The 13,479-nt window shown below is 38.2% G+C and overlaps 1 protein-coding gene across 1 annotated transcript; it reads left to right on the top strand.

The window, feature by feature from the left end:
- The first annotated feature begins 2,406 nt into the window (after window positions 1-2,406).
- On the top strand, window positions 2,407-3,703 carry LOC144471434 (uncharacterized). The gene is made up of 3 exons (XM_078183468.1): window positions 2,407-2,464; window positions 2,989-3,120; window positions 3,477-3,703. Exons 1-3 carry the CDS (start codon window positions 2,407-2,409, stop codon window positions 3,701-3,703), a joined length of 417 nt encoding a protein of 138 aa, XP_078039594.1.
- Window positions 3,704-13,479: the final 9,776 nt, after the last annotated feature.

Genomic DNA, 13,479 nt, shown 5'->3' with positions numbered 1-13,479 from the left:
ACATCACCGCGAATTGTCCGCACCGAATGGTCTGGCACTCTGTTGTGCGGCGAAAGAATAACACGGATCTTAACTTGTTGGTGACAATACAATGTAAGCAAGGGAGCCTTTATTGAACGATAACAAAAAGTACGATTGTTTTGACGGATAAAGCAGGGCTACATGTTAAATAGGGAAGGCCGTGGGCGTTACGAAGAGCTTTATGTTCAAATGGAGCGTAAAGTGGTGGTTTGGAACACGCTAAGTGGATAATATCCCTTTTCCTGTGACACACTGAACGTCATGAAATGTCATGGAAGCTCGTATAATAAGTCGCACGCGAACGGTACGCGGAAAGGATTGCTGGAGGGTACCATCCCGCGACGAAGGATAATAAATTCGTTTCGTCTTCGACATGGAGTCGTACAATTTTCTGAATTATGTTACACGAGAAAATGGCCTTTGCCGCCGCTCCTCGTCGTTAAATTGTCGCGCTAAAGCTACCTTTCATCGGAGAAGCGTCGTACTGAATGTTTCATTGATCGATTGTTGATCGTTCGATTTAATTCTTTACACAGATTTGGCCAGAAAGAATTACGACAATTTCAAGAATAATTATTTTCTCTTTTACTATCTTTATAATAATCTGTTTGTACTTCTACCATGGTTAATGGATTGTATCAACTCGAAATAATAAATAATAATAACAATGTTTTACAAGAAGAGCAAATTAAAAATAACGAAAATACGAAATGCGCTAATATAATTGTAAAAATCACAGATTTATGCCTGTAAAATTATGTAACAATTCCGTAAAGCACCAAGCTTCAAAACATAAAATGTGGACGCTATTTAAACGTTATTTAAATTTAAATAAACCGTAATCATGCCCCATCGTTAAAAATATTTAAACCACGTTAATTATTTAACATCTTGAAACTATGAAGATGGCTTAAGAAGCCTGGAGTTCGTTAAACTAATTAATTCATTGAAACAGTGAATCATCTGCACTATGTATTTCTGTTTTCTGATTAAATAATCAGTGACATGATTGTTTAATCTTCCGAAAAAATCATGTGCCCGACGACCAAGACACGGATACACGCTGTTATGCAATAGAACATTTGTAATACGAAGCTTTGAGCAATGAATGTATGTCCTTGCAAGGCTTCATTTCCGCGCCAACAAATAAAGAATTAAGAAAAATTCCAATGACAAGTTATGCCCTGAATGCATCACTGCTAGTTTCCTTTTCATTTATTTCTTGTATCACAACTAATGTTAACACTGTTCCGGCACAAATAATCGGTAACAGATGTCGTATTAACTGTATCAAAATCGACACGATTCTTAAATCGTGTTCATCGTTAACTTATTTTTTAATGAAAGTAAACATGTTATTTTGTACAGTTATCAGATACGTGTATGTATAAACGATGATACTTCCTTCATCTCGAATCACACAATCACAATTTCATTTTCGCTGCGCATTGCTTATTGCAGGTCGCATTTAACGTATTTAGCGACATCGTAAGTCCCTGACACATCTTCCGGCGATTATATTCTACTCGGTAAATATCTTGTACCTATTTCCTAGCTTATCCCTTTGCACTCGGATGTCCCCTATCAGCGGAGATAACAAATTTTTTCCATGCCGCCGTTTGAATTAACACGATGTTACTTAAAATTCTATTTAAATAAAACAATTACCTTCGACATTACATTATTCTTCGCTTCATTACACTATTTTGCATATAAACACCTCCGATCTTATGATAACTAAGAAAAACCTACTGTAAAATGTTAAACATTATGCTGAAATATACAATCGCTTTCTTAATTCGATTTCGGTCGAATAAAATGTTTTTCTCAGGAAATCGGCTAATAATTAAATAAATAAATAGATCAATAAATAATCAATGAAAATGTTACGCGAAATTATATCTTCTACGGAGTACAATCTAAACGACGTATGAACAATGGTTGTAATAACGATACCATTCGATATTATTTGCCATCTTCATGCTGCAGGAGCATTCACGCCAAGAGTAACACGGTATTAAATTTGGATCGAATAAACATCTCAGTGATATTATTGACGAGTCTGCCAATTTCTCTTATTCGTTCAATCGAGCAAACGATTAACATAGAGCTCAAATTTAAGGAAGAAGCAAATTCAAGGAAAAAAAGGTAACCTTTCGCAAATTTTTCTAATTAATATATCAAGTCGTTCTTATAGTCGCGATGCACAATCGTATTTCTTTTCCAGATTATTTGATTAAGTGGATACAGAGGAGGCAATGGCGTAGAAGCGTACGAAATCTTGCGTTGTCCGTAGCATTTAGACGCATCGTTTATTAATGTTACACGCGTCGACAGTGATTAGAAAATGATAGATAGTTCCTAAATATAAATGCAAACGGAATAATGCGGATAAAATTGAATACCCTGCAAGTATTGTTGTTCCTCTTCGTTTTTCAAGCAGGTAAGGCTTGCGATGTAGATACCGTACTTGTCGATCGTAGAGAATATAGACCACGTTCTGTACGAGCAAGGCTAAAGTAGCGAACAAGTATTATCACAGGCAGGGTAAACGAATGCGCTTCTTATCCGAAGTATTTCTGTTATCTACTGATTTTGGATCATTAAATCGGTGGGCTGTTCATCATTTTATTTGTTTTTTTTGTCGCAAACTTATTGTTAATTTATGAATCTTTATACTTAAAAAGAACCAGAATTATTTAGAATCATTTCACACAAGTTTTTCTGAACTAATCTATTGCAAATAATTATATGTTGTGAGTGAAATTGTTAACTTTGAAGCAATAGTATTTTTTATGAATTTTACATACACTATTTATGAATTATATATTAATTGAGTTTTCAAAGAAAAGTTTCGTCACAATTGTTTAGATAAATTAGTGTTAACTATGCCCGCTGTAAAAATTCGATCGAACAAATATATGATATAATAATAAATGTTTCTAATGGAATGTTTATTATTAACAGACTCGAAGGCAATCAAATGTTACCAATGCAATAGTAGGAAGGACGATGACTGCACGCAGAACAAAGTAGATATTAAATATTTGAAAACGTGTCCACCATCGCAACGATACTGTCGCAAAGTCGTTTCCATATGTGAGAATAAGTTTACTCCACTTAAACATCATCATAGAATAAAAAAAATCCACGTACTGCAATTTCCATAATGTTTCCTAATATTGTTACCTATCGAATGATCTTCAGAGTAATAGAACAATTAAATCTATAAAATGAGGAACACCTTCAATTAATTATTTTTCCTTATTTTCTTTCATAATAATCCTCGATCTTGACTTTTGTGATCACTCTTTGATCTTCGTATTGGATCGATTACAAATAATTATCAGAACGAGTCGAAGCGAATCCAACTCCCGTAATTCCATGGTTAAACTATTTTACGACGCGTTGACCAGTAATTCGGCGTTACTGACACTAACTTTACGAAATTCCAGATTATTTTATGGAGTCCCGGGAATACATAACGATACGGGAGTGCGCAAGATGGCGGAACGACGAGAAACCGTGTTACAGGGGTCGTTATTCGCGCGACAGCTATCAACTTGTTTGCGAATGTTACGGGGCAGGGTGCAATCGATCTGCGAGTCATTTCTCGAACATGAGTATATTCATCTGCGTCCTGTGCCAACTGGTAATACTTCTGGTCTACAATCCCACGTGATCTGCTGAATTTTTTTTAAGTTAATAATGTTGTAAGAGAATTGTTCAATCGGATCGTCGGACTGGCAGTCATCCGGTCCCAATATGCATGAAATATACAAAGTGGGAACACAACCCGTACAAGCACATTCCTATTGACATGTAAATAAAAACAATATTTGTATATTATTAAGCTTCGATGTTTAAAATAAAACTAGTCGTGCAGGTCAACCAAAAAGTAACACAGAAATGGGTTATATACGCTACTTTTCCGAACGATATGATTGAAGCAGCGATTTACTGTAAACCAAGATTTGCTGTAATTATTTCACTGCCTGTTCAAAAAGAAAAAAAAAACAATAATAATGTATAATTTGTTCAGTTAAATAAATAATTCAATGATTCGAATAATTTAGTTTGCACAAATTCGTCGAAGTACTGTTACTTAACACTGGAACTACAGAATTAGTTAAAACGGCAGGTCGTCTGATTTTATTTTTATATTTTTTAATATTATGAAGATGTTTCAACGAGAAATATTTAAATAATCTTCTTTATTCGAATACACATTTATAATAAAAATCGCAAAGTTTAAATAAATTCAATCTTCTCGTTGTTACAAAACAATACGTATTAGTATCGTTAAGGGCTACGTAGTTCCAATGTAAAAATAGTTTATTACTAAATACTTTTACATACATATGTAAGGCCTGACATCTGTTAGGCCTGTTTGATCGTAATAAATCTGGGAAAAACATATTGCCGAACAGAGGAGACGTAATTTCGTGTAATTATATCACGGAGCAATTCAATATTCAGAGTGGGGGGTTATTCGAATTTGCATATTCAATATTCAAAATAGCATGTACGACCGGGTTTGCATGAAAAATTCAAAATGGGAGATCTTCTGCATTTATAATAAATTTCATTCGTTTTTGTAATGTACATCGCACGTGAACGTGATCGATATCTACGATCGCGTTGTTTTTTAATTGATTACAGAATCTTTCAACGGGCCAATAAACGATTCCATCCGACAAATTTATGGCGAAGCTAAACGATATCCCATATTTCACTGAAATTCTAGGAAATGAGTAAGGAGTGTCGTTTGGCTTCTTTTTTTTTATTGAGGATAAAATGACTTTTTTTATACGCGTTGGCCACCGGCCAATCGAGGTTATATATTAGTTGGGAACTACGGTTCAACTGAATCTCGTATGGAAACGGCGAACACAATGAAAGTAAGTCAATGCGTCGATTATACGTTTATGTACGCACGTGGCGAATGTTTTTTGACCCACGCATCATCTACGCACACATTTCATTCAAAACAATTACAGGAAGCATGTACTTCAATTGAAATATTACCACAAATTTATTTCATTACGTGCATCTGCAATATTTACTTTACATTAGCGCATGCTTATTAATTATGTTCAACATATTCATTATATTATTGTTCAATTCATATAATACTCCTATAAAATTTTAAAAAATTTTTATCTCACTGTTTTAAATTATTGTAATGCAGAAGATCATTTTTATCTATATTTATTTAAGTTATTGTGAATCCTTCCTGGATGTTGAGCTTGCGAATTCAGTATTAAAAAATTAAGATAATTTTTGTGATATTTTAAGACCTACTGTTCTTCACACGTTTTCTTTGAATGGATAAATAATGAATTTAGATAATATAGGATATACGAAAAATATAGTAAGTGGCTCCTCTACCCTAATATCTTTACTAGCATTCAAGGCACCTTTGTTTTTTCATTGAATTCGTTTCTTAATGTTTGATATGTCACAACATGTTGTAAAAATGATGGTCAGTCTTACACTGTGTATGTACCTTGTATATTGCAGGTATTTATAAGCATTTATAAGTATTTATAGGCATTTATTGTCGCCCACCCTAAATTCTGCATCGCGTACGTCACTTTCGTCCTTTCTTATACCTTTGATCTTGGCGACGCCCACAAATCGTCACGTTCACCCGTTCACTTCGAACGGTCTAACGTTAATTAAAAGACAGTTCGTGTTCCCCATGTACGGGCCCGGTCGCCGCAGAATCCCGGCGAAGTTAACGAGAACAATCGTCGAACAGACGTTCTTCCGACCGACTGCCCACGTCATCCTTATTGTTAGACGCACCCGCCGTTGTTATTCGGAGGGGAGCAGCATCCCGCTAGTACGACATCGGTTGATTTATCAGCACGAGGAAAGTTTCTTTCCAGGGTCCTTAATGTCTTCCGCGATATGACATCTCTCTCTCTCTCTCTCTCTCTCTCTCTCTCTCTCTCTCTCTCGAAAACAGGATATTTCCCACTCGGGGAACGATCCCCGCACGCAAACTGGTCCAAAACGGTGTTTAAGTCGCGTTGATGCGGTCACAGTGAAATGGCCGCGAAAGAGCACAGCGAGCTGTGTTATATCCCCGCTGCGTAAATGCCGCGCGACATAAGGAAATAGGGGACAACGAGACGATTCGTCGAATGGAATGCCTCGTAAAACCTTTTGCATCGTGCCGCCTTCGATAATAACGTAACAGAAGGCTAGCCGCGCGACAAGGATTCGCAAATGTGGCTGATGCACGGTCGTTCTTCCCCGTCCTTTATCACTCGCAACAGCGTCTCCGACCCGTCTTCTTCGTCGATGGTATTATTACTATTTGGGTCGCGGCAATGTGGCGCCGGTTATCCTGACGGTCTCCGGACACTTTTTACCCGGCTACGCGTTCATTATTGCGCGCCGCGGACTCCATGCCTTTGAACCAGCCCAGGCCCCGAGATGCCGGCGTGCCGGCGTGCCGCTGGCTCCGACAGAACCCTCAGAAATTGCCGGGCAGGGATCGATTCTATTCTTATTGAAACTTCGGTGAAATTTCGCTCGCAACTTCAACGCTGTCCCAGAAATTCTAATGGCAGCTGCGACTCGGCCGACGCCGACGCTGAAATAATAACCGGTACGTTGCTTCCCGAAATGTCACGTTCCGTCCGCGTTTTAAATGTGTCAAACGTTTGCAAGAATTTCATCGGCATTTTGTGTATTCCGTTGCCGGTATTTCCATCGTTCTATCCATTGAATAATATCGAAATCTCGGAGCGTAGTTAAAACATGCGTCCCTTTGCAGAATCTCGAGTATACGAATTACGAGAATTTTATTATTCGTTGTTTTCATTATCGGATCTGCTCTCGTAAATGTCGATTTTCTTTTCGCCGGGACGACAGGATTCGCGGAATTTCGTTGGAAACTCGCAGCAGGAACTGGGATGTTTTAAACGAGGCTTTTATGAATATTTGTTCCGCGTATGTTAACGGACCCGAATTCGTAAATATCGATTTACTTTTTATTGAGGGGTTTACTATGCGACGGAAATAGCGTCGTTTCTGGACAGGGCCGATGGTACGAAATAATTCGTCGTTTACGTCACTCGTTCCTCGATTGAAAAAATATTTATGGTTCAATGAGTCACTCATTGCTCTAATAATTGCAGCAACTACTGTGCCACACGGACGTGGAAATAGATGTCTAAGATAATGGAACGCTATTGTTTACAAACGATGTTTCAATGTCGACAGAGTCGATGTTTTCAACCGCGGCAAATATTAACTGTCCGCTTTTGTCCCCGGATCTGGAATCGTAAATCCCGATTTTCCGCTTATCGAAACTTCGAAGAAATTTCACTGGGTGGCTTGAACGTTGCCCTAGAAATGGTAATGGTAACTGGTGGAACTGTGGGCTTAGCGACCGCTTCCGCAGAAATAATAATCAGAACAGTGGATTACCGTGTTTTGTGAAAGGCGTTCCACTTATCAGGAAATCGATGTCTGAAAATTAAACTCCGCGGTAACCGGGGAGGGGGCAGCGGACAGAAACGATTCCACGTTGATTGTCGAAACGGAAAATTATTGGCGGACGGCACGATCGGAAAGTGGAACACGATTTTCTGCGCGTTCCTTTCCATACTCGCGCGAGTCGATTTTGCGATTATCCGGGCGTTGCGACGATGTGTTGTCCGTCGTTTGTATTATTGGTTTTGCGATTGTAAATATCGATTAGGTGGAGCCTGTTTATTAACGCAAGCTCGTAGGAGAGAGAGCGAGATTGATGAGAAACGGATAATGGTGTGCTGCGGTCAATGCTTACAAGCAGAAGCAGTGAGTAATGTTCGGGCGGGTTCTGAATTGCGCCGCGGTGGTCTGAGTGCCGACGAAATTTTTTAAATTAATTTTCTTAAATATCCCCTTTTCCTTTTACACGTACGCGTTATCTTCTGATCCTCCTTGAAACAAGAACAATTGTGTTATCAAGTGATACGTATCATTCGTTACGAATTGATTGAACGTTATTGTTTAACGCTTTGTTTAAAATACGAGTTAACGCGATTTTAAACGTATAATTACCTCGCGAAAATTATAATGAAAAAGCTCTGCGAGTTAATTTTGTTATATCCGTGATTAAAGTACACGAGGACAATTGATTCGTTTTACGATAATGTCGTCGTTGCTGACAGTATAAATAAATTCCTGGACAGCGAGGTATTATCAATCATTACAGCGATCGATAAAGCTTGCACGGATTATTAATTCACCCTCGATAGATTTTAAGGGTTGACATAACATTCGCGAAGACAAACTTTTGTCCATTTTGATGAAATACTTCGTCCAGGATTTTATTACATGTAATAAAAACTAATATCTGCCAGAAGAATTTTCTAAATATTCGTAGACTTTGATCGACTTGATCTTATGAACGATTAAATTTATTTTTAAATTTACGAAGAAATACATTCGTACTTAAGCTCTTCCCGTGCCATTTAGCTCGACGAAACTCGGGCCCGAGCGGTCCGCATCAACGCGCGCTAAACAGACCAGACTGATGTTTGTAAACAGTCGCAATACGATCCGAAATGTAGATGCCCGCAATATTTTTACATAAGACTCGCGATATTTATGTTTGGCCCGAGTATCTGTTCGCGAGTCTGACTCGCGATGTTTACGTTTGGCCCAAGTAACTGTTCGCGAGTCTGACTCGCGATATTCAAGTTTGGGCAAAAATCTTCATCGCGAGTCTGACTCGCTAAAGTACGGGAAGGGGTTAATTGCAGCGCCTTACGGTCGGCTATAATAATCCACCGACCGGTTATCGCTGTCTTTCGTTAAGACCTAAGTAACTTCCCTCTCGAACTCGCCATAGTCGAAGCGGATTATTTTGCCTAATTAGCGCGCGAACTGACTCGCGGCTCGGCCAATTAAAATTCGAATAACACCGAAACTATACGCGGGAGAAACTATAGGGAAAACGTACCGATCCACTTTTACCGATTGCTCGCGGAACTACGACGTCCGGAGGAAAATTCTCCGGGGGAAAATTCTCCGGAGGAAATCAATCTCTGAATGCTGGTACCAGTACAGGCATCCGTCAATACCTAAACGCGGGCATAGTGCAGTCGGTCCGACGACAACCGTTCCAAATACACGCATCATTACACTTATTCGAAAACAGTCGTTAGTACTCCCTCGACGCGATCGATCACCGACGCGCCCGCTCGATAAATAAATTCCTGGTAATTTGTCAACCGCCGCAAATAATGTTCAAACAATATCCGCGCTGAGTTTTATCCGTGAAAATTAGTTTCCGCATGCAGCGACCGGCAACAACAATCCGACACGATTGTCGAGCCAGATGCAACTCCCACGGGCCGATGGGGGTGAGTTTCATTGTTGTTGCAGTGGCTGCGCGATCCATGTATCATTTCCGATTGTGTAATAAATTGGCTCCTATACCTGGCGCAGGTATGAATCCGTAATATTTCGGGATTTTCGTCGGCCAACTACGCGCGATTTGTCAATAAAAAAATTCGTGGACGAGATTGAAAAAGCAAATCTGAAAAACTCTACCCACAGGTGGGATCGCGTAAGCGTGATCCATACGATGCCGTTTATTTAGCGTATTTTAGGTCTTTTATGCTGTTGTACGCGGTATAGGAACGGATTTGTACATATGCCAAGGTCGTCACGTGCATTACAGGATGCCTCAACCCCGTCTAAGGATGACCCGATACTACGATAATGGATGCCATAATGCTGATTCTTCTGCGGCGAAGATTTATTAGTGTGCAATGATGCTTCCTTCGCTCTCGGACTTTCGAGAGAATACGTGCGAATGCATGAAAACAATTGTTTACAGGATTAGTTGATATTTTTTTCCCTTGTGAAATTAAATATTTTTCTTTGGCCTATTATTATTGTTATTCTTGTTCTTGATATTGTTATGGTTGTTGGTCTTGTCTTTGTCAAGGTATGTGTATCAATATTATTATCACTTTTGTCAACTTATTGTTCCAAATTACACTATACATATTTATCACATCTAACAAATTTTTTCCTTTCTTTCCTTTTTCTTACTTTGCTGTTTGATCTAAAAATATCAGGAATACTATGCTTATTGTTTATAGTATTTATTATAATTTTGTATGCTTATTCGGAGCAAGTGAGGAACAGCTTAACAACAAATATTATTAATGTACAGCTTGCAGTTATCTTTTTTAATGTTAGAAGAATCCTATGCTAAAGTTAGAATATTAATATTGATTAAAAATACCTTCTTCTTACCGACTGTAGTTGAACAATGTTGTTGTAAGAAAAGAATGCTTCCCTATTTCAAAAATACTTTGTGTAAAGTGTAATGGATTACGCACATAATGCCGCAGTTCGCAAAAAGTCTGCAACCTCCGAGACAAACGACAAATAGCCCCGCTACGTGAAAAACTCCCTAAGTGACGTAGAGTTATGAAATGAGTTATACAGTACGTCGACTTATATGGACCTGTGACCGGAAGCCCCCTAGGTTCATTTATTACGATAAAAATCGCGAATGATTTATGCGAAGATTATAGAAACGCGCGTTGCCGTCGAAATGTTCGTTTATCTTGGAATGTGTTGTTTGAATAAAATGCACAATGAACAAATGAAACGATTTAGGAAAATAATCGTAGCGAAGTTTCAACAAAGATTAACACAAGTGTAAAAATGTCAAATGGATGTAAAAATGTAAAAATAGTCTGCAATATTTATAACAAATATTTATTCAAACAAATATCGAATAAAAATTCTAATCAAATTTTTTATTAACGGTATACTGATCAAATATTTCATTAGTAGTCTGCTGATCAAACTTTTCATTAAATATCTGTTAATTAAATTTTTTATTAACAGTCTATTGATCAAACTTTATATTAATGATCTGTTAATCAAATTTGTATTAAGCATTGACAAATAATAACGAGTAGAAGGGTGAAAGATCTCGTCGGATATAAATGATAATGTATGAGCGGAACAACAATTAGCCGAGTGGATCGCGACGGGACTAAACTAAATCTAAGGGACGTAAAAAAGCGCAGTAAAATAGATCGAAATTGGGAACATAACCGCGAATAGGTGAAGGATACTGTGGTAGATTCTCTTAGTAATTGCTAAACCGAAAACTGTGGGAAACAGCTAGACGGCGTCGTTGGCGTCCTGGACGGGCGCCACGGCGTCGGACGTCTCTCGTATTCATCCTTCTTCTTTATTGCGGTTTCTTTATCAAAATATATTGATTTTCCGAAGGACTGGATCCGGGCAATGATAAAAGAGCCGCGTCGCAGTTAACGAAACAATCTGAACGACCAATAATCGTGCCTCGCCCGATATTTTCCGTTATTTTTTTAGTTATTCCGCGAACACGTCCGACGGTAATGGAGGGAGTCGCTTCCAGGGACGGAAGTAAAAACTTCAGTTACATAGACGGAAGAAAGAGGTCACATAGTCTCCGGTAAACTGAAGCGGAATTCAACGTCATTCAATGAATCTTCGAACTGTTGAACTGAAGAAATAAACGTACGAAACGCCGACGCAGCGTAAATTGTAGAATAGTTTTGGAAAACATCGAGTTTCCAAGGATTCTCAAACGTAAATATTATTATCTTGTGTCACATACTGCTATTAATTCTTTTCTCTATCTGTGGCGGTATAAAATATATTTATGAACTCGAATAACTTTATAAATATTTTATTATTACATTATATTATATTATTATTACATTTATATTATTAATAATTATATTATCATTATATTTATTATATAATATTATATTATTAATAATTATATTCTCATTATATTTATATTATTATATTATATATTATTATTACGGCTAAAAAGTTGTTTCCAAAAATTGCGCCCGCCATGATAAAACAATGAAGAAACAACGTTCTTTCAACTTTTTTGTCCTACTTTACATGGGAAATTTAGAGAATGCTTTTTTTAAATACAGATTTGTATCTAATGCAGACTTACGCACAGATTTTGGCCATGGATGCTGTTTGCTAGTCGGGCTGGATGTTATCGCAATAATTTATACAGATTCAGAAATTATTTTCCACGTATTATGACGTGACACGATCTTCGTACCGGGGATCGATAAGATCAGTGTTATGAACGATATTGCCGGTCGTAGGTTATACTTTTATGTGGTGCAACAAGTGAATACGTTAGAAATTATGCAAACAGTTCTTGTGACCTGGAAGATTCATTGGTATATATTATTACATCGAACGCATTCTCCGGGAAATGTACGCAGAGCAGTGAAACCTCGTTATTCAACCGGGGAGAAGAAGAACGTTCAATGTCACTGTGAAGCACCAAAAAAATATGCATAAAACGCGGAACAAAATATTTTGTAGCTTTCCGCAGAGAAAAAGTGGGGCTTCAATTGCAATTTGGCTGGTGTACGTGTGCTATTCAACAGGCCTTGGCTAGCCTGTTCACTAGTTGCCGTTTCTATTTAACGTGAAAACGCGAACTACGAGTGCATGATCAATTATTAAAATATATTATATTTTCATTATTATTAATTATTATATGTTATTATATTTTTCTTAGTAGCGCAACAATCGTTGTCTTAATGACATTCAGATACCAATTAAATAATAGTTTTATAGCTAATGGCGAATATAATTTTCCAATCCTAAAGCAGTGAATAAATAAAGAATTAAAAAAAAAAGCAATAAACACCTTGCGTTCGAACCGACCTAAGGATAATGTACTCCTATTAATTCAGAATATTAAAACAAAATTATTTATATACCAACGATTGAACAGTGTTATTAACCAAAACGTATTTGCAAGAAAATGTTAACATTGACATTTTCCGCAACTCATCTATAAAACAATTACATCTCTCAAACTGTTCGAACATTAATCCGTCACGAAATGCGAGGTAACTTCAATTTTCAAATGTACGCAATTTTTACAGTAAAAATTATATTCGAATTTCAAGCGACGGCTCTGCGCAATAGCCAAGCAGAAGATACGTAGCATCGCGCCCGAAAACAGCTGTATTCACGACTGACGCGCATTCGAAGCGTCGAAAAATCCCGAAGCGACCGACCCCTTCGCCGGAGCACGCGGAGACAAATTCGCCTAATCTCCGTCGTTGCGTGTCGCGGGGAAGGTACGCGCACCGGATCGTGTGCCACCTGTTACGATCCACGTAAACGTAAACATAAACACGTTTCTGTACGTGCATATGCATAGGGGTTTTCTACAGCAGAGGCCGAAGGAGGCAGAGAACAAGGGTGGCTGGCGGGCGAGTGCGTCACGGTGATTCACGCCCAACGCTTTGACTCGCGGAGATTCACGCAGAGCACCCGGAATCTACGCGTCTTGCGCGTCGCGACGCCGTGCCGGGTGGGTAGGAGCGGCGAGAGGAGAGGAGAAAATAGGAGAGAGGAGTGGCGTGGCGAGTGGTGAATCTC

The sequence above is a fragment of the Augochlora pura genome, chromosome 6, assembly GCF_028453695.1.
Source record: "Augochlora pura isolate Apur16 chromosome 6, APUR_v2.2.1, whole genome shotgun sequence".
Classification (NCBI taxonomy): Eukaryota; Metazoa; Arthropoda; class Insecta; order Hymenoptera; family Halictidae; genus Augochlora; species Augochlora pura.
The sequence above is the reverse complement of the archived record's forward strand: the minus strand, read 5'-3'. Positions and strand labels throughout refer to the sequence as shown.

Bases quoted from the DNA above. Each gene is read 5' to 3' on its own strand.
- LOC144471434 (XM_078183468.1), top strand. From the start codon at position 2,407: ATGCGGATAAAATTGAATACCCTGCAAGTATTGTTGTTCCTCTTCGTT. The intron at 2,465-2,988 runs GTAAGGCTTGCG...TATTATTAACAG, and splicing joins CCTCTTCGTTTTTCAAGCAG to ACTCGAAGGCAATCAAATGT. The intron at 3,121-3,476 runs GTGAGAATAAGT...ACGAAATTCCAG, and splicing joins TCGCAAAGTCGTTTCCATAT to ATTATTTTATGGAGTCCCGG.